The sequence below is a fragment of the Mytilus californianus genome, unplaced genomic scaffold (genome assembly GCF_021869535.1).
Source record: "Mytilus californianus isolate M0D057914Y unplaced genomic scaffold, xbMytCali1.0.p SCAF_30, whole genome shotgun sequence".
Taxonomy (NCBI): Eukaryota; Metazoa; Mollusca; class Bivalvia; order Mytilida; family Mytilidae; genus Mytilus; species Mytilus californianus.
In genome coordinates, this window is record NW_026262680.1 from 2196841 (window position 1) to 2218197 (window position 21357).

At 33.0% G+C, this 21357-nt stretch overlaps 1 protein-coding gene across 4 annotated transcripts; it reads left to right on the plus strand.

Annotated features, from left to right (window-relative positions):
* The first annotated feature begins 608 nt into the window (after nucleotides 1–608).
* LOC127736407 (cytochrome P450 2B19-like) lies at nucleotides 609–19579 on the plus strand. 4 transcript variants are annotated; one of them, XM_052246940.1, is made up of 9 exons: nucleotides 609–659; nucleotides 10318–10715; nucleotides 11170–11395; nucleotides 12894–13020; nucleotides 13804–13954; nucleotides 14880–15016; nucleotides 15333–15429; nucleotides 17469–17675; nucleotides 18774–19579. In XM_052246940.1, the coding sequence occupies exons 2-9, from the start codon at nucleotides 10355–10357 to the stop codon at nucleotides 18953–18955; spliced, it is 1488 nt and encodes a 495-aa protein (XP_052102900.1). In that variant the 5' UTR covers nucleotides 609–659; nucleotides 10318–10354; the 3' UTR covers nucleotides 18956–19579. The 4 variants fall into 4 exon arrangements, with proteins under 4 accessions (XP_052102900.1, XP_052102903.1, XP_052102901.1 ...); XM_052246943.1 differs by lacking the exon at nucleotides 609–659 and adding an exon at nucleotides 664–784 and having other exon boundaries at nucleotides 10303–10715; XM_052246941.1 differs by lacking the exon at nucleotides 609–659 and adding an exon at nucleotides 664–784.
* The last annotated feature ends 1778 nt before the right edge of the window (nucleotides 19580–21357 follow it).

A 21357-nucleotide genomic window follows, 5' to 3' on the forward strand; every position in this document is an offset into this window, starting at 1 on the left:
CATTTGTTTGATAAATACCCAGTATTTGTTAAAATCTGTAAAAAATTTCGGGTTTATGCTATCTTCGGGCGTTTATAACTGGAACAACGTTTTAAAAATAATCCCTAATAGTACAAGAACCTAAAATAATGTAAGTAAAGATTGAAATACTGTTTAAAAATGGCCCTGGTGTGAAATCAATTCAGAGGAAATATCCCCTTCTACTTTAGAGTTCATAAAACAACGTAAATTGGTAAATTGTGTTAAAACGAAGATTGCAACTCCCTACAAATTGTCCAAATACGTTTTTGTCTATTATGCTAAGGTCATAGCAAGGTTACAGAGCTATCAAAAGATAAATAAACGTTTTCTTTTCCATCTTTTGGTCTCGAACGCTCTTGAGCGCTACTGAGCTTGCGCTAACCTGAGCGCACATGGTGTGTGTGCGAAAACCGTATCATAGTCTTTTCTTAGCTAACACAATAATAACACTTATTTTCCGTCATTAACCGAGTCTTTGGCGATGAAGGAAAGTGATTGACAAGGACCTGTCTGACGTTTTACAAAATATCAGTGTGTTACTATATTAAGAAACAAAACTTACATAATACGTGTCGGACAATTTTTGTGTAATAAATACATTAGCCATTTAAAGAGATGTGCATACTTGCATAAAACAGGTAGATATAATATCAGATACATTGAATACTCTGCATACATTACAATTGGCTACACTGTTACTTCTTACTCTATCAGTTTCTAAAGGACTTTTCATCTTCTGGGACAAATACGACATTTTTCGTGAGTATGTGCCATTTTAAATATAAGATATGTGGATTAAAAAAAAGGTTCATTATAACACTGGAAAAGTAACCCTCATTTGAGAGGAATTGTTACTGATTTTAAGAACTTTTCTCAATTTGATTAGTTGTGCTTAACCTGTTAAAGTTCTGCCTTTTCTGGATTGATTGATTGATTGATTGTTGGTTTCTAAACGTCAAGCAATTGAGCCTAGAGCAAGACATGATGGACTTTTTTTTTCGATTCTAATAGATTTCAGAACTGTTTTTCGTTCGAAGCGGACCTTAATGCTCACAAGTATATCGCACGAAGTCACAAAGATGTGATCTTAAAATTTAAACTGTTTTTGATGATTTAAATTTAAATTTCAATGTTTACAAACATTAACACTAATTAATATTATTCTTAAATTATCAAAAAAAGTCATACATTTTTTTGTAGTTCTGGCCTGATTGGGGAGGGAATTCCATACGTGTACTGCGCCTTGAATTTAAACCACTTTTTTTCACTAAAGAGTTAATATTTTATGCTAAATGGGAGATAACCGTACTTGAACTGACTTTCGTCGTCCCGGCCTACGTTAGGTATAACTTTTATATAAAACATATCACTTTTCCTGACGCCTCATATTTAGCAAATTTTGTCAAAGTAGCGATGTGCATTTGTGCGTAAAGACTGATTTTAAATGATATTTAGTAAAATTGCATAAACAATATAACGACCTTCGAATAATTGTGTTTGAAGTTTCAGATATATATGAACATTTATAATAATTCTAAAATGAAATTTGATTCATATAATTGATGTTGACAATAACAGTGCTATTCCTTTTATTTTAGTTCCTTCATTCTCTGTGATGTGGTTATGTGTGTGCACACCGAAAGACAAAACTTCTGTTGATAACATATCAACAAATACCCTCTATAAGAAATCCGGGTACAAACGAATTTGTGAAAATTTCATTTTAAATTCTTATAACATCGCACAGACTCCTATGTGGTCTGAATGTAGCGTGCTCGCCTTCAGTGCGGAAGGTCAAGAGTTCGACCCCGGCAGTTTTGAAATAAAGACTGGAAAATCGGTATTTGCTGCGACGTATGCACCATTTATATTAAAAGAAAGAGCAAATACTGGTCGTCTCTGAAATGTTCATTGGTTGTCGCTGGTTCATGTCTGTCATATTTGTTTATCATAAATTGTTTTGTTATAAATTAGGCCGTTAGTTTTCTCAATTGAATGTTTTCATATTTTTATATCGGGGCCTTTTATAGCCGACTATACGGTATGGGTTTTTCTCATTGTTGAAGGCCGTACGATTACCTATAAATGCATACATCCACTTCATTTGAACTTGATGGATAGTTGACTCATTGGCAATCATACCACAACTCCTTATTTTTATATATCATGTGTATTGAACAAGTTGAAACCTTGTGAACTAGCAAGTTCAAATCCGGCTCAGAGTGTTCAGATTGTTCATAATCAAATTGCATATGTCCTTGTCTTGATATATCAAACAGTTGCAACTGGACGTTAAACACCAATAAATCATTATCACCATATTATCACATAAAAAATGAAGGATGTCATCTAAGCTTTATTTGATTTGCACTACTGCATTATGATTTATCATTGCACGGTAACGTTTGGTTACGTTCTGTATTAACTATGTTTTGCTATACTGTAAAATATGCTATCGACAACAATATGGTATTTGTTGGCAAATACTAATTTTTCAATTAAAAAATGTGACATCAATCGTTGACAGTGGTTCGTTTTAGTTTGGAATTTTATGATGGATGGTTATTTAATGTCAAGTGGCAACCATTACATGCACTTGCAATACATTCAAATATGAACACTGGTTTGTACTAGACCGATAAGATGAGCCAGACATGTTAGGGCGCTAGATAACAAGGTAACAGTTCATATGAAGTCATACATGTTAACCTTCCAAGATACACAATACCCCAGTTCCGGGATACGGTAGTTAGTTGAATCTGTCATGTGACTTCCATCACAATGTGACTAAAATGTATGCATCGTCACTTCCAACACATGTCGAGCGAACGGATGAAAAAGTTTGATCTTATACTGCACAAATTATTTGGGAAATTAAAATCTAATAAGTTGGTCACCCTCTCTTCAGTCGTACGGGAATTAAAATTACGTACTTACAGAACATAAATTATTTCTAGACTACCCTGCAGAAGGAATATTCTCAATTTCTGAAAGTGGTTGAAACTTTAATAGAGCAGGGATACAGGCGCGCCTTCTATCTGGTAAATGACGTCATAAAGGCGTGCGAAATTGACGATCTTTTCCGGTGAAAGACATGAAACCAGAACTAGCCTATCCCGTCCCTGAGCCAACCAGTCCGTACTCATATCCCTAAATACACGTCTTTACCGTAAAAAAATAGCAAATACCAACTTTTCAAACTTTTATCGCCAGATGGGAGTCGAATCTACTACCCCCGAAATCGAAATTCCGCATGCTTTATTTGAAAACCGCTATTGTTTGTCATAAATGTACATAACTCCAAGGATTGAATTGGGTATAGATATATGGCCATCCCCTGAATTCATCAGTCCATCGATAAAAGTTAATGCTTGCTAAACTGGGACGCGCGTTTAGACTGTGTGGGATGTAAATGAATCCGCTTATATTCCTGTCGGAATTGAGACGTTAAATCCACTGCCTTGTGTAAACTGAGTGTCACGATCTCTGCACGTGACCGAATCATTGCAACAAATTTCCAAGGGGTCCGTTGGTGGCCTGCTGCAAGGCAAAATTTCTGCCCTTTTCAAACATCCCTCATTTTCCAGTGTCAGTCGCAATTAAAGCCCTAAGGTGGACCTACATTGCAGAACTTATCTATTTTATAAATTGTTTATCCGTTTTGTCCTGAGTATGCATGAATTTCGCCGTTTCAAAATCTAATGCATTCTGGGTAACTTCATTGTTCGTACCCTAAAATGAAAACAACGTCACGTCATTAATTGAATTTCAATTGTTTGGGACGTTGTTAACCAATCACAGCGTTTTGGTGTACGCTTTTGAAAATATCATCCCAGAATGCATTAGTTTTGAATTGACTATAACTCAATCAATCATAAATTATATTGTTTACTACAAATCAGGATAGTAAAATAGGTATGATTTTGGAATGAACTGACTCAAAATATAAAAAAAGGTTAACGCATATTCTCCCTTGTTTTAAAATAAGATACTCTTTATGTTAAATAATCCTTTTTATTGGTTATACAGAAAGACAATAATGTCGATAAATGGAAATGTCACAATAAATCGTGAACATCTAATGGAAACACGGAGAAGAAATATCAAGTACAATCCTCGAACAAAAGATACTTTTACTAAAGATGTATCTTCTAACATCTTGGGGTTCTCGGTGGTCGAGTGGTCTTAGTAGTTCATCTTCAGTGTTCACTATAAAAATAAGAAGACATGGTATGATTGCCAATGAGACAGCTATCCACCAGAGACCAAATGAAGTAGAAGTTAGCAACTATAGGTCTCCATACGGCCTTCAACAATGAGTAAACCCCATACCGCATAGCAAGCTATAAAATGCTCCGAAATGAAAAGTGTAAAACAATTCAAACGAGAAAACTAACGATCTGATTTATGAACAAAACAATAAACGAAAAACAAATATAATATACAGCAACAAACGAATATCACTGAATTACAGGCTCCTGACTTGGGACAGGCACATTCAGATTGTGGCGGAGTTAAACATGTTTGCCCAACCCTCCCCTTACCTGAGACAATGATGTGACCGCACAACATAAGATCAAAATATAAAAATCCGTTGAAAAGGTCTTAACTCATCAGAACGATAAAAAGCACAAAAGCAACAAACAAAATCACTAAAGACATAAAGAACTGGCCTGTTAACACTGAATTTGTGAGTTCGAAGACCGCTTGTGGCAATGTCCCTTTAACTTCAAATTGTCGAGTAAAGCCATCTTAATTGAATAAAATTGCAAATTTTCCTACCGAAGGTCGGTAGTTCTATCCGGGTACTCCGGTAATCTCCACCAAATAAAAACTGACCACCATGACAATAGCCTATAAGAGTGTTGAAAGTGGCGTTAAACATTAACGCATAATCAATCAATTTTGCATCTTACTAAATTTATGCAAAAGATGTATTAGAGAATCTAGATGTATATGATAATTAAGACGTGCCTTAAATAAATTGAGTTTTGCTAAAACTTCAAAAAGTTCCTTATAACGTCACAGTGATGACTGCTGTTTTTGGCAAAATTTTCAGGAATTTTGTGTCCTTCAGTTTCGTATATTTGGCCTTTTTAACTTGTTTTGATTAGAGCGTCACTGATGAGTCTCTTGTAGACAAAACGCGCGTATGGCGTATAAAGTTTCAATCCTGGTATCTATGATGAGTTTATTTTCATAACAAATCAAAGGTTACATTTCCCTTAAATTTTCCCATAAAGATGCAAAAATATATGGCTAATGAAGTCAAACAAATTTGTCAAATAATTTCACCGGATCATCAAAAAAGTAAACAATGTTATATACTGTTAATTAAATTTGTTTCAATCTTTTGGTTGAAAGAACATTTAGAAGATTAGGTAGTGTAAGTAGGTATCCAAAAATAATAATAACGTTCGGTCATTGCAGTATACCGATGCTTATTTTATATTCTTAATATTCTGTTAAGTACATGTTGTTAATTAAATAAAATGCATTCTGGGTAATGTTTTCAAAAGTGTACACCAAAACGTTGTGATTGGTTATAAACGTCCTTAACGATGGAAATTCGACCAATGACCGAACGTTATTATCATTTAGGGGTACGAACAATTAGATATAGAATTTGAACGGCGAATTGATCGCGATTTAAACAGAGAGAGAGAGGGGAAAAAAGGGAGTGAGAAAAACTAGTTTAACCTCGCCGTATATTCATATGCCTGGTCGAAGTCAGAAACTTGGTCAGTAAATAAGCATCAGTAAGTAAAGTTTAAATTCTATTGAGGGTTGGTACAAATATACTGATAGCAATGGAACTTGGACTTTTGCTTGTTATGTAGATAGCTCTTTTGCCTGTACCAATTCAGGAATATGACAGTTGTTTTCCATTCGTTTGATGTGTTTGAGCTTTTGATTTTGCCATTTGATAAAGGACTTTCCGTTTTGAATTTTCCTTGGACTTCGGTATTTTTGTTATTTTACTTTTCACCAGAATACATATATGTGACTAGCCACAAGATTTCCAGGCTTATGGGGACTACATGTACCTAGTCTATAATAAAATTATTGCATATTTGTATACTAAAAGAAATCATCCTGTCAAGTTGTTATGACAGATTTGTTGATACCAATGTATAAAAAGGGTCTTTTTCAAGTTTTTGTATATCGGCATAATGAGTATATATTCATTAGCGTCTTTTTGATTAACACACGCACACAAATTTCAGATGTACTAATTTACAACAACATGAACAATGCACACAGCTGTCTGTTTTTGCGTGAACCCCCTGAGGTGTTCACGCTTATATATTGGTGAGTTTTGGAAGTGTCTATGGGCCATTCGATATCCTCGGAATCAAGATTCTCGGAACATCTAAGCATTTTTCGATCATTTATACAGGTAGTTATCTATGTCTTTGATACGGTCCCTCTATGGATGGTATACCACGTGACATTGTATATTTCAACAATCACAGTTCATTTGTAGATTGGATAGTAAAACAATAATGACTAGATTGCAGTCAACAAATCATTTATATGTTAGCACCTATTTGCCTTTTGACAAAACATATGTGTTTTCAATAATGCGAATATTTATTAAATATCAAGAATAATGAAAATGCAATTATATAATTCATTTTTTGAGACGGTCCCTGTACGCGTTTGGTGTGTAGTATTTAATACAGCGTGCTGTTGTGCATTGTGACAATTAACCTGGGAATAGTTTATTGATATATATAATGTCCCATAATAAACTGATTATTTCTGAACGTTTATCATTTGATATTTTGTATTTCAATCATAGCATGGGAAAATGTCGGAAAGCATGAAAAAAATAAAGAAAACGATATATCCGTTATAAATATTTATCTTAGGTCGGAAACACAGTGGTCGGAAAGCAGAAAGACAATTAATCAAAAGGATTTTTCTGTCAAAAATATTTAATTCCATTAATAGATACTACCAGACCAAGAGAATATTCATTATTAAGTTTAAACTGAAACTGAATTTGTTCTTAATAGAATATAATTAAAAATGTTATATATACGTGCATTATGTCTCACAGGTTTGAACAGTCATTACATTTATGAAAATTATATGAAACGTATTAGTACCAATGAGCAGGAATGCGTCCCCAAAGTTAGCTAAATGTATAAATTTTAAATGGTAGTGAATGAACAAATACTTGCATGGTTTTAATTCACAAGGATTTTAAATCCTTGCATCTCACAAAAAACGTAATTAATATTTTACAATAATCATAACAAAATTTAATTACTATGTTAATTATTTTATACTGCTTTAGTATGGATTTATAAGTCTCTGCTTATATTTTGTATAGCAATATATTCATATAGTGGAATGTTAGACTTTAAGAAGAGAATGATTTGATATATAAAATGTCCATCGTAATAAGTTGACGTTATGTTTAATGATATTGTATTCTAAATTATCGGAAAAAAATCATTAACTGGAATGAATGTTAATTATAAAATTTCAATTCTTATTATTTGTTTGTTTTAACAGTTCAACCTTATAGCATCTAAATCTTTGCACTATGGTACGATTTTGAAAATTGTATGCACTTTGTTGACCAGCTATCCTACAAGTCTTAGTTCATTCGCATTATATATCAAATAGTTCACACGCACACTATCGGTTTGTGTTCACACACATTCCGGATTAAATGGCAATGAATCCGGAGTCAAAACACTTGAGGTAGGTAGTTTGATATCCTCAACTACTAGTATTAATATATGTAATGACGCAAATGCGTATTCTTATCCACAGTATCAGTGCGTTTGCTTTCTATTTACTTTTTCTTGTGCAAAAATACCACGTGCATGCATAAATATTAATTTCACTCGCGAATGTGAATTTTCGCTTTTCTTATTTAAATTCAGGACACGGCAGTAAGAGCTTGACATATGACTTTCAAGCATGGTCATCATTACTCGGAATTCTGACCTCTAGCTGTTTCTCTTTTCTTTTCTTTTTTGAGTAACTGTCCTATTATAAACTTTGACATTTTCGAAATGCTAAGGATTTTCTACCCCAGGAATAGATTACTTTAGATGTATTTGGCAAAACCTTTGTTTCGAAATTTTGGGTCCTGAATTTCTTTCAACTTCGTACTTCATTTGGCCTTTTTAACTTTTTTTTTATTCGAGCGTCACTGATGATTCTTTGTAGTCTTAACTCGCGTCTGGCATACAGCATTTTAATCCTGGTATCTTTTTATATCTACATATCTTTTTATATAAATTGGTTCATTTTAGAGTATGTTCATGTATTCATAAAACTTCTGAAAATAAGATATTCCTCAAATCCAAGTTTTTGATATTTGGTTTGATTAAAATTTGAGATGTTTTATGAGACCAAAATAAGTCTCTATATCAGAGGTCCCAATGGAGCTGGTGTGTTACTCTCAAGAAAAATACACGAAACCTTATATGTTGCATGCAACTGGGTTTCACTTCACATGGAAATTGGACTTTAAATTTATCTATACAACATCTACCACGAGTACAGACTGCTTCAATAACGAGTTAAGAATAATTGAAGGCATCCAGGAAACAAAATATGAAGATATGATTATAGATAAAATAAATGCATGCAGATTATAAAGCAAACTGAGTGCTTAAATTTATATTGCGATTGGTTTGTGCAATTTGCATTAGACATCCGGTTTGCAGGAAGTGGGATTTGCAATAGGATTATGAAAAAATGTTGTACACTCCCAAGTAATAAATAAAATAGTCAAGCCTTAAAATGTATATATACACTTTTCTATTCACAACTATCCAACATTACTTTCGATTGACTTGTGCAAGAATCTACACACAATTACACTTTTTAAATAAAGGTGTTTTAACATCATCATTATCTTATTCTATTCACAGTCAACTATTTCAATTCAAAAGCAAACAAAAATTCAGCAACAGTTTTTTGGTGACCAGTCAGCGGTCTTGGATTCACGTATTGTTTTTCTTTTTTTAAAGAAAGCAACTTGTTTCTTCTTCAGAAAATAAAATTAACACTTGTTATGAAATTATTTTAAAATTTGCCTAAATGAAAACTTGTAGCAGTTTTTTTTTTAAATTTGTCTTAAAAATTTGACAGTTTTCTCTTAAACACATACATGTAACATGCGAAGCGTAACAGTTTTTAGAATGAAGTAGTTTACAAAATGAAATCTCATATATGCATATGATACGGTGCAGTTATTATAATAATGCAATTTTAATGGTTCTAAATATGAAAACTCAGTAAAGCAGAAAATTTGAATTGTAAACCCATTGAAAGTTGTTTATCAATTTATGCAGGAGAGAGTAATTTCAACTTAAAGAATAAAAAAAAAAAACACAAACAAACAAAACATCAAATTTCTTCAGGATTTATGTACTTGCCAGCAAAAAATGAAACCAAATTAAATTGCAATACCTATAAACGCGTCATAAAATCACGATTTAGATTGGTTCTCTCTGGATCTCAAGCTACCTGTAATTCCGAATGATTAATTGACGATTTTTCATTAACTAGGCCTTAGTTCAGGCATTAGTGTGTACCCACCGTAGAGCCGTGGAATATCTATACTATCAAAATATCGAAGTCCAATTTGTAAGCCGGCATGAGGCAAAAACGACGAGTCAAAGAATTCAACTTTATATATAACTAATATAGGACAATGGTGTTGATTAAAAATTACACCATTCCGTGCCTTTTTGTTTTCCACATAATTGATAATTAAATTCCGGGTCGAATCCGATACCGATAGCAATAGTATATGTCACATGTAGTTTCTGGTTGTAGTAAGAAAACCAGGACGGGTTATATTAAAACAGAAAGATTTTGAACACAGAGAAGACTGTGCACATTAAAATCAGCATGACTTTATCAGATGCCAATACGAATACTAAAAGTCCAGGCTAAAAAATAAGACGTAGGTACTTTCCATTTTTTTAGCCGGCTTGACGTAAAAACGACGAATCAAAGAACTCAATATATTTTTTCCACATACATGTAATTAATATTACCAATGATAACAAAAGTTCCGGGTCGGCGGGTTCAAACAGAAAGATTTTGAAAGCAGGGAAACTGTGCACCTTATAATCACCATGACTTTATCAGATGACAATACGAATACTAAAAATCCAGGCTAAAAGTAAGGCGTAGGTACTTTGATTCAGTCATGCGATGTCAAGGGTGTTGTTCTTGTAACAACTTATAAATTCGGATTATATATGCCTCAATGAACTTATCTAAAAATTGTTGCAATAGTGTTTTTCTTCACAGATAAAGATGCTGCGAGACAAAGAGTATTAACTGATCAATGGTGAATCAATTCTTTACAACAATGGATTTTACGACAATATTGATATTTGTTATTGCATTGATGATATCCTACATGGTTTGCAACCATTTCTTCACTGTTCACATTGATATTCCTGGACCGCAACCATGGCCAATTATAGGCAACTTACCTCACGTGGCTGGAACCAGAGATCCTGGAAAGAAAATGCTGGAGTTCAGGAAAAAGTATGGGGACATGGTGTTCTTACGATTCGGTTCCCAACCTGCCTTATTCTGCTTCGGATATGACATGGTCAAAGAAGCTTTAGTAAACAGTGGCGACAAAACAAAGTTTAGACCAAACTGGTTGTATCTTTTTAAAAAGATGTTCCCTAAGACAGGTAGGCAGACTAACGTATGTCTGGAATGAATCGTTGCTGTCTATTAATACTAAGTGGGAATACACTAAAAATCATCAGAAGGAAAACGTTGATGTGTGTGCCGTTTTTATGTACAGCTTGAGTTCAATTTATCAAACGATTAATTTTCCGTAAATAGGAAAAGAGATAATAGGTGTTAAAGTCGATATAATTTTAAGACTATCGTTAAAAATTTGAAATTAAAAAATACAAAGATAACTTTTATTTTCTTAAAGTAAAACAGCATACTAGTAAGCACAGTCGTCATACAAAAAAATTAAAATTTCGGTACGATTGCCAACATTTATAGTCATACCATTCCATTTTTTGCCTATACAAATTGACTGTAAGGCTGCCACCACTGATTAAAAGTATGTCTGTAGTTGAAAAAATATAAATTGCGTTTTACGTTTGATGTCCACTAATTTTTTAACAGGAATATTCTTCAGTAATGGACAACCATGGTCCGAAGGACGAAAACTTACATCGGTAGCGTTTAAGGATTTTGGTGTTGGAAAAAGAACAATTGATGAACGCATAAGCGAAGAGGTTCAGTTTCTAGTGGACGAGTTCTCCAAACATTCAGGAGAGCCGATACAGGTCAACACAGTGTTTCCAATGGCAACATCCAATATTATTTCAAGCATAGTATTCGGATCAAGGTAACAGAATCAATTTAAAATCAAGTAACTGCTTAGTTCGCTTATTTGAATGTTTTCAATGCAATAAGCCATTTATGCCGTAAAAATTGTCAAGTTAAGTTGTTTAGTTTTCATCACGAAATGAAATCCGTATTTGTATCAAACCTTTTTTCTTGTGTAAACACTGTGTCTTAGGACTGAGTCATATATAATTATGTACGGCTTGCAAAACAAAATGTATTATTCAGAAAACTATTTTCTTTTCAAATCAAGAAGTTCAAGGATCTATGAAGATATTCTTGCGTGCATTGACCTTCATTTTGGTGACACAGGGAATAATAACTTACCATCTATGAGGGTCTGGATGGGGGTAATTGATTTCTATATTCTTTAATTTTGTAGGTAATTTTTCTGTATTCTTTATTGTTTTGGCCCATTTTTCTCTATTCTTTATATATTAGCACCCCATTTTTCTCTATTCTTTATATATTACCGACCCATTATTCTCTATTCTTGATTTTTTCGCCCTATTTTTCTCTTTTCTTTTTTTTTGCCATTTATTCTGCAGATTTTGCCCATTATTCTCAACTCTTATTAATATATTCAGTTTTGATAAATTAAGAAATTATCAAGAAACTATGGTTTAAACTCACTCAAGCACAGTTGACCTATTTTTAGGGTCTTGAAGGATGGTCCTTCAATTCTGTATTCTTTAACTTTTTGAGGCGTCTTTCTCTGTTCATTATACATGTTATAAATTTTGCCCATTATTTTCCATTCTATATATTTAAGGTGGTACCTAACACTACAGGGAGATAACTCTGTAAAAATCAGCTAAACGTTTTAATTATGTTGTATTGTTAAGGAAATATTAAGCTTCTCAATGATCAAAATTAGTGTTTGTCAAACTGCTATATAACCAATGAAATTTTTCTGATAAAGTGGTTGGTTCAAATTTTTTGAAATTTTTATATTTTTGTCAAAGGGTCAAAGTAAACATTTTGTCAAAATTTTATGAAAATTAAACGAGCCAAATTAATATTAGTCAAGGTGTTGGGTACCACCTTAAGCACCCAATTATTCTCTATTCTTCTTTTTTTTTAGTCTTTTTTCTCTATTCTTTATTCTGCTACTTTTTGCCCAATATTCTCTATTCTGTAACCCCCATCCACACCCTCTTTTATTTGTAGAATCTGATGAATTTGGCTATGACGTTTCAGGTTCCTTATGACCATATATTTCACACGTTTATGAAAAATATACATTTTTTTTTTCGAATTTGGCTTTCGATTGTTTGAGTTTGAGCATTTCAAACTCATAAGTCGAAAATAAACTTACAATGCCATGGCAAAAAAAAAGAAAGAAAAAGACCAAAAGACAAACAACAGTACACACAACCCACATAGAAAACTAAAGACCGAAAACAAGAACCCCACCAAAAACCGAGGTAAATATAGATTATAAAGTATTATTTTCGTTTATATCATCAGCTGGAAACATGTACAATTCTATTTTCCAGGTTTACCTACGACGATGAAGAATTCAAGGCGATGTTACAACACATCTATTTCTTTTTCAAAAACCTGAAAGTCATTGCACCACAGAACTTCTTTCCTATACTGGATAAGATCATGCCTTGGAGTTCGGTAAGTACCCGTATGATGTTTAAATAAAAGATTTAATATGGAATGCCAAATCCATACATGAAGGTCGGATGGGAGGACCTTCATTTCTTTATTTTTATAGACCTTTTTTCACTATTCTTTTTTTAACACCCATTATTCTCTATTTTTTTTAATTTTTGCCAATTATTATGCACGTCTTGTCCATTATTCTTTATTCTGTAAAACCCCATCCAGACCCTCGTGCATTATATGATTTTTTCCTTCTTTATGACAAATAATAACATTAATGTAGTGAAACATGCTGATCAGGGGTTTCGGTCATAAAACAAACTCAGTATTCTGAATATAAAATGTGTGCTCGAAACACTAGTTGAATCTCATTGGTTGATTTCTGAGTCTGAGGACGATGATCTTACTCGAAATTATTATGAACTCAAAAGTAAACTGGAACTGTCGAGGAGTTTGAGTTATTGAATGTAGGTGAAGGAGACTTTTATTGAAGGTGTTTTTAAAGCCGTCAAAAAAAAATTGAAGAAAATCAGTATGTCGAACCAGTTCAGTTTGTACATGACGTCGCACAAGATCCACTATTGTGAAATTTATAATACTAGTCGACTCTGTTCAAGGCTTACCATCGATGTATCTTTGTCTGGAAACCAGGCTACAAATTTTTAAGTATGATTCTGCCACTTGGTTAATATATAAAAAAAATCCTATATCTTCTGTATCATAGAGCAGTTTAAACCAACATAAATTGTTTTTATTTACATACACAATTTTAATAGTTACATTGTTTTTACACAGCATGCCCAAATAAATGAACACTTGGCAGCAATTAGGACATTTGTAAGTACCAGGATTGAGAAACAACGAGATTCATTTGATCCAGAAAACATTCGGAATTTTCTAGATCTTTACCTTGAACAAGAAAGAAAACCAGAATCAGTAATTTCAGGTTTGAATTAATTAACTTTTATGCCCCTAAGTGGGGCATTATGTTTTTCGGTCAGTGCGTCCGTTCTTCCGTTCGTCCGTCTGTCAGTCCGTTCGTCCGTCTGTCCCGCTTCAGGTTAAAGTTTTTGGTTAAAGTGTTTGGTCAAGGTAGTTTTTGATGAAGTTGAAGTCCAATCAACTTGAAACTTAGTACGCATGTTCCCTATGATATGATCTTTCTAATTTTGATGCCAAATTAGAGTTTTGACCTCAATTTCACGGTCCACTTAACATAGAAAATGATACTGCCAGTGGGGCATCCGTGTACTATGGACACATTCTTGTTTAATTTCCTGCATTTCATAATTTTCCTAGAGAGGGGCCTTGGTGACCAAGAGGTCTAAGTAGTGAGCTTACAGTTATCACTAGCCTGTCAATACTGAGGTTTAATGTAGGAACCCCGCTCGTCGCGAGTTGGGTTCGTTCCAATCATAACCGACAAAGATTGACAATTTTCCTGCCAAAGGTCTGTGGTTCTCTCCGGACACGCTAGGTTCCTACACGAATACAAATTGGTTACCACCATATAGCTAAGTTTGCTGTAGCGTTAAACACAAACAAACAAACAAACGAAACAATGGAAATGTCCCTCTTCATGATAAGCAAAACCCTCCCGGTATTTATGTTCTGACATATATTTTTTTTTATTATTTTGTTTGCCTTCATTTCATTTTTAATATAAGATGATGTTAAAATGTTAACACGTTATGCAGTTAAAGACGCACATTCCATTTGAAAAAGCGATGAAGAATAAACAAGATGGCGAATTTATAAAAAAAAACGTAATTTAACATTTCATTCTCATATAGAGGTATGGGGAATAATAGCAGTTTCATGGTTTTAAGAAAGCTTTGATATTATCTGAAAGTTTATACTACAATTTTCAGAGGGCTTTATATTCCAAGTAATAGCAGACCTTTATGAAGCTGGGACTGATACTACATCTACCACTTTAACATGGTGTATGTTGTTCATGTTGAATTTCCCGGATGTTCAGAAAAAGTGTCGAGAAGAAGTTATGACGGTATGATGTGCCTGTGTATTTGTGTGTTTTTTATTGTTTATATTTTCAATATTTTTATTGGATAGTTTATTTTAGTTTTTGAAATGTTTTCAATTTGATTTTTATAATGGTTGGTTTTTTTTATACAAAAATAAGGTTATAGGTATGTTTCGACATACTGCTCAAAATGTCGATATAAAATGTAGACGTGGTATGATTGCCAATGAGACAACTCTCCACCAGAGAGTGGTGCAGAAAAAATTCATGTTTAAAACATCTGTATCTAGAAATTATATAGGGTCCGTCGGAGTATATTTAATTTTTTTCTCCGATGCAGGTTATTGGTGATGGCAGGTACCCTTCAGCCAGGGACAAAGACTCTCTGCCATATACTATGGCTACAATACGTGAGATACAAAGAACTGCGTCTGTAGGTATGTTTTAATTATTTAATATCGATCATTTGGAATGTACACGGCTATTTTCAATCAACAATTTGGAACATTATAATATCAATGTATCTTAAATTTTTCTCCAAATTAGATATAGCTATTTTGTTTATATTTATATAAAATTGTTCTTTATTCTAGAATGTTATTTCTTCCATGCAATTTACTACAAAATTTATGTAGCGATTGGATTATTAATTGTTTGAAATTTAATTATTTACACAAACAAAATACTACATATTCTATTGTAATAAATACAACTTGCCATTTCTCTTTATGAAGCAATTAAATACTAATTTGTAGAAAAAGGAAAAGACTATTATCGTATTCGTGCGATTTGTTTTGAAAAATAATAAAGATTTAAGACTACTTATTAAAGAATCTTAGCAATATGAATGAATGGAAAAGTAGAGTATTCATTCATACCGCCTCGGTACCCGTGGTGTCGGTGGTCTCGTGGTAGCGTACTCACATCGCCGAGTGCATGAGGTCGAAAATTCAACCCTTGGCTAGGTCAAACTAAAGATTTGCTGCCTGTCCGCTTAGAAATCGTCATTTAAGAGCAAAGACTAGTCATCCCGAAGTCAGAACAATATGCTCGGGTAGAGTGACACGCTTCCTGTGGACTGTTACCTTGGGACCTTGTAAGTTAACAATCCGTCTCATCGTGCGGGTCTAGCAGAAAGTAGGCTTTATATACAATCACACATTAACATGTTTACGTCTGGAGTATGCATTGTTTTAGTTGATTTTAGTCTCTGATGCATGATTTTTTATTATTAATAGTTTTGGCTTTTAACTAGCTGTCAGTAACTGCGAGTACTCTCAAATCGTACTTTCTTGTTTATGAGACCTGTTGATACTAATTGTATTGCTTTTTTGTTATTTAATGTTATTCAGGGTTATATCTGGTCTATTTACCAGATTTGATCAGTGTTTGGTATAACTATAAATTTTCACTTCGTACTATGAACATCAAAATTATTTATTTTGTAAAAATATTTCCTTTCTCTATTGGTACTGTACACGTATACCTAACAACTAAATTATTTTCATTTAACTGTGTTTAAAGTTATTGCAAATGGCTGATATTTTTGTTCGAGCATATTGTTTTTCTTTAATTGTTTAACATTTCTTACCGATATAACATGTTACTTTTATTATTCTTCCCTTAGTTTATTTATTTTGTATTTACATTGTGTCATAGGTCAAATTTATTTGTTCAGTGTATGTTCAATGGTGTTAATATGTCCTTTGATTGAGTTAAGCTATTTCAGTTGATATTTTATAGTGTGTCTTTCTATGTTGTGATGTTACACTATTGTTTCAGAAAAAGGGTGAAGGTTTGGTACCATTAAAACGTTTAAACCCGCTGCATTTGTTTGCACCTGTCCTAAGTCAGGAATCTGATGTTCAGTAGTTGTCGTTTGTTGATGTGGTTCATAAGTGTTTCTCGTTTCTCGTTTTTTTATATAGATTAGACCGTTGGTTTTCCCGTTTGAATGGTTTTACACTAGTAATTTTTTGGGGCCCTTTATAGCTTACTGTTCGGTGTGAGCCAAGGCTCCGTTGTGAAGACCGTACTGTGACCTATAATGGTTTACTTTTATAAATTTTGACTTGGATGGAGAGTTGTCTCATTGGCACTCATACCACATCTTCTTATATCTATTTAACCTGCCACTGAACGTTAACCAGTCATCCATCATTATCATTTCATTCCAACACCGACTACTCCATAAATAGACGGACAAATTGAAACACAAAACAACGAATAACAAATGCTCTTTTCAATCCGAAATCGTAAAGGCACACATTGTGGCTGGTTCAAAGCAGCTTTACATACACGTACGTCTCGTCTTTGCCTATCTCGAACATAATTTGGTAGGAAGGGTAAAAATGCCCTAAATCTGTTATAAACGTGTCGGTCCTTTTTTGTCCAAATGTCAGTCGGTTCTCCTATTATTACTAAAGCCAAAGATGCGAAAATCTTAAAGACACATTTTCTTATATTCTTCTTTCAGCCCCAATAGCTACACCTCATGCTGTACTAGAAGACACGTTAATTGCTGGCAAACTAGTACCAAAACAAACTATTATCTATTGTCACCTGATGTCTGTTCAAAATGATACAACTCGATGGAAAGAACCAGAAAAATTTCGACCCGAAAGATTTCTAGGGGAAAATGGACAACTGATAAAACCTGATGCTTTTTGTCCATTTTCTATGGGTAAGATTTTGGTTTTTTTGCGTTTGCGTCATTCATTTCATAATATGGAAATATGCTCTGAATACCTCGTCTGACAGTTATACAACTTTCGAGTACCTTTGTACTCAGGCTCAGAAATCAACCAATCAAAATACTAGATTTGGGGTTTCGATCAGAAATTTTGTACTCAGACTACTGAGTTTATATTTCTGACTACATAGCCTGATCCTTAAGCTGTCCATCGTACAGCGTTTGCGGAAAGGTGGCTACCTTTCTAGAATGATTCTACTACTTTAATCGCCTTGCGGTTTAGTTTCACATCAGGATAGTTCATATTTCTTCATTTCTATATTTTAACGTTTTTTTCTTTTAAAGAGCATTACCTACACATCGAAGGACTCGAATCGATCTTCTTGGTGTAATATATACGATAAAAAACAACAACAAAAAAAAAAGAAATGAAGTAAATAGTAGAAATTGGTGTCAATGTAATAGTCAAAATAAACGATTCGTTTTGCATTTTTTGTAGTTCATGATCGTATTACGTTATGGGGTTCCATTCGAAAAAGGGAAGTAATTCCAAGGAACTTCTTGTAAGATGTGTGTTCAACTACAAAAGTAAAGTCGCGATGAACAGTTGGCAGTCATTTATGAATGTCTTACCTTCTTTACCCATGATGATACATTTTAGTAAATAGTTAATAAGAAATTATCCAAATCGGCCTCGCTTTTCATTGTTATATTATATCCCTGCTCCGAAGGCGGAATGTACTGTATTTTCGTCCCTTTAAATTGCCATCGCATTTTCCCCAGGAACTACGAATCATAGCTCCCTTAAATTGCTTCCTTAAATTTGGTATGAACTTCCTGTGAGCATGTTATTCCGTGTGACACGTTTTCACATTAACTTTTTTACCGGAAACTACAAATCAGAGTTTCCTGCGATTGGTTATTAGGATATCATGCATTTCCTCATTCCTCACTTATCAACTTCCGGTTTACCGAAGGCTTACATTTTCTTAAATGAATGCAACTAACGAGTTGGTCAATTCAACCGATTGTATTTCAAAACTTCAAATTTTTTTTATATGTATGTTCATAATTTTCTCACTTCTGCAGGTCCCCGATCTTGTATCGGACAACAGCTGGCAACAAACGAAGTGTTTTTGTTCCTTACGTCATTGATTCAGCGGTTTAATTTTGTCAAAGTAAACACAGACGAGGAACTTTCACTAGAAGGAGAACAGACGGGGATAACGCGCCAACCAAAACCATTTAAGATGTATTTTGAACCAATTTAGTACTTGCATAGCATCATATTAGCTCAGATCAAGAACTTTCAGTGGAAGGAGAACAGACTGGGATAACGCGCCAACCAAAAGTTTGAGTCAATCTTATTCTTACATGAAATTATTTTGCTCGTCTTTGTTTTGTTAGAAAGTTGTATTAATCAATTAGAAAAAGCACTTTATAAGGAATGCAATCTGAAACTTCTCTCGTGTATTAGTTAGACATTTATTTTGATAGTGTGTCATGGTACAATCTTCGTTGAACTAAAATACTTGTTTTTTTATATAAAAATTCCGGATTAGATGGGCATCCATTCTGTTTGATATAATACAAAATAATGTTCTAGTAATTTTAAAAGGTTTTGTCAATTGCACTAATATTTGGGAAACTGTCCCTGAAAGAACATACGTTTGACCCGCAAGGTTATGTATTGTGATATTTAATCGGAAGAGTATTCACCAATATCAAATCATTTTCCCTCTAGTATATCATTGTTTTTTATTTGTTTTATTTAAAAATTTGTAATATGATATAATAAATGAGATTTTTTTCTAAAGGAAACAACTAATTTCCAATGAAAATTTATGGCGTAGTTTTCATTGATTCTTGCACTATTAAAATGTTGCTTACACAGATTTAACTTTTTTTCATACAATATGCATATCAGCAACTGTTTGATCTCATTAATGTAGATTTTATTGGAGTTCATTCATATACCGTGACATATATGTGTAAATAACATACGAAGTTATATAAGTATGCAAATGCTACGGATGAAAGCAAACTAATAATTATATTCATTGAGCAACAATTGTACATTAACCGTCTGACACAAGTTTGTTATATTCATGTCTTAAGGTCGCTCGGGTGTCTTCCTCCATCTTGGATTTCGAAGTAGCATATAACGTTGGTCTAGATATTTCATGAAATGTGCAAATTTTGAGAGTAGAATGTAGTTTATGTGAAAGACTTTTGATGTAAATATAGAAAATTGTGTGTTTAATCATAATTACGGCTGTAATTTCTCAAAAACACTTTATTTGTGTTTGATTAGATTTTTTTTCAACTTTGCCAAATAAGGGGAGATAACGCAGATAAAGTAATTTTTATAATAGAAAGTGTTGTGAATTTACCTATATTGATATGTAGCAAGAAAACAAGTTCGGTGACCCCATTTTTTCTTTTTCTTATCTCAAAGCATCTTATAAGAGCTATCTTCTCACATTTTATCTGAAAGTTCTATCAAGTAGTTTTCTTTTTATCACACAAAATTTGATTTTCCATGCATACTCTATACAAAATCTGACAATTTTGCACAACCTCTAGCGTGAAAAAAAGTTCGGTGACCCATACTTTTTATTATATTTTTGAAAAACGCATGATAAAAACTTCATTTTGGCAAATTATCAAAAAATTCTATCAATTTTGATTAAGACGCCCCAGCCACCTTGAACGGAACAACAATGTGGTGTGCCCCATATTTCTGTTTGGTTATTTTGCAAAAAAAAATTCAAACTTTCAAAAAGCGAAATAATCAAAACTGCACATGAAGTTTGGTATTTTTAGAGTTTGATTCAATATCTAAACTATCAAATTTTAAAACGAATTTAAAAACTTAAGAATTTTAATTATTTGGTGAAATTTTCAAAATTTCAAAAAGGTTAAAAATTTGGAATGTTGATATTATAAAACTTTGATAAAAAATCCAAAAATCTATAATTTGAAAACTTTTTAAAATTTTGAATTGATAAGTGTTACACGGACCTTTTTACAAGTACACTTACTACCATACAATATCTCAATATTCAGTTATGTATGGAGTCGGTCGGTGTATATTTGTGTTCATTAGTTTTTCGTTTTGATATATCAAAAACAAAATTCGAAAAACGAAAGAGTTTTTAATTTTCGTTTTTAATTTCACAAGACAAAAACAAAACGAAAAACGAAAACACTTACACGGACCGGGGTTAAACATTTTTGCGGGTGAAAGATTCTTACAAATAATCAATTTTATTGATAATGTAAACAGTAGTTAATTCTATTGCCAGTTATGATTTGTTTTGCCTTTTTATACACTCTTCTTCAACATACTCTGGCCGGATCTTAAATTTGTAGAATAATTTAATGGGCTTTTGATAAACCAGCTTTTTAATTCATCTGCTGCAATAATAACCTGTCTTTCTTCAGTCGTAAAAGATCTGAAAATCAGTATTCATTTACATTCGCAGACTTCGAACATCTTGCTGACAATATTTATCTTTTTCATAACGGATATGCATCTTCTTTTGTTAAAATTAACTTTAGACATGTTTTGAAAGAATTGCAAATACCAACATGATGCATATACAATCAAAACACGGTGTTTATCAAAGATACTGAATCAATTTAAATAAAAGAACTCATACTAAATAAA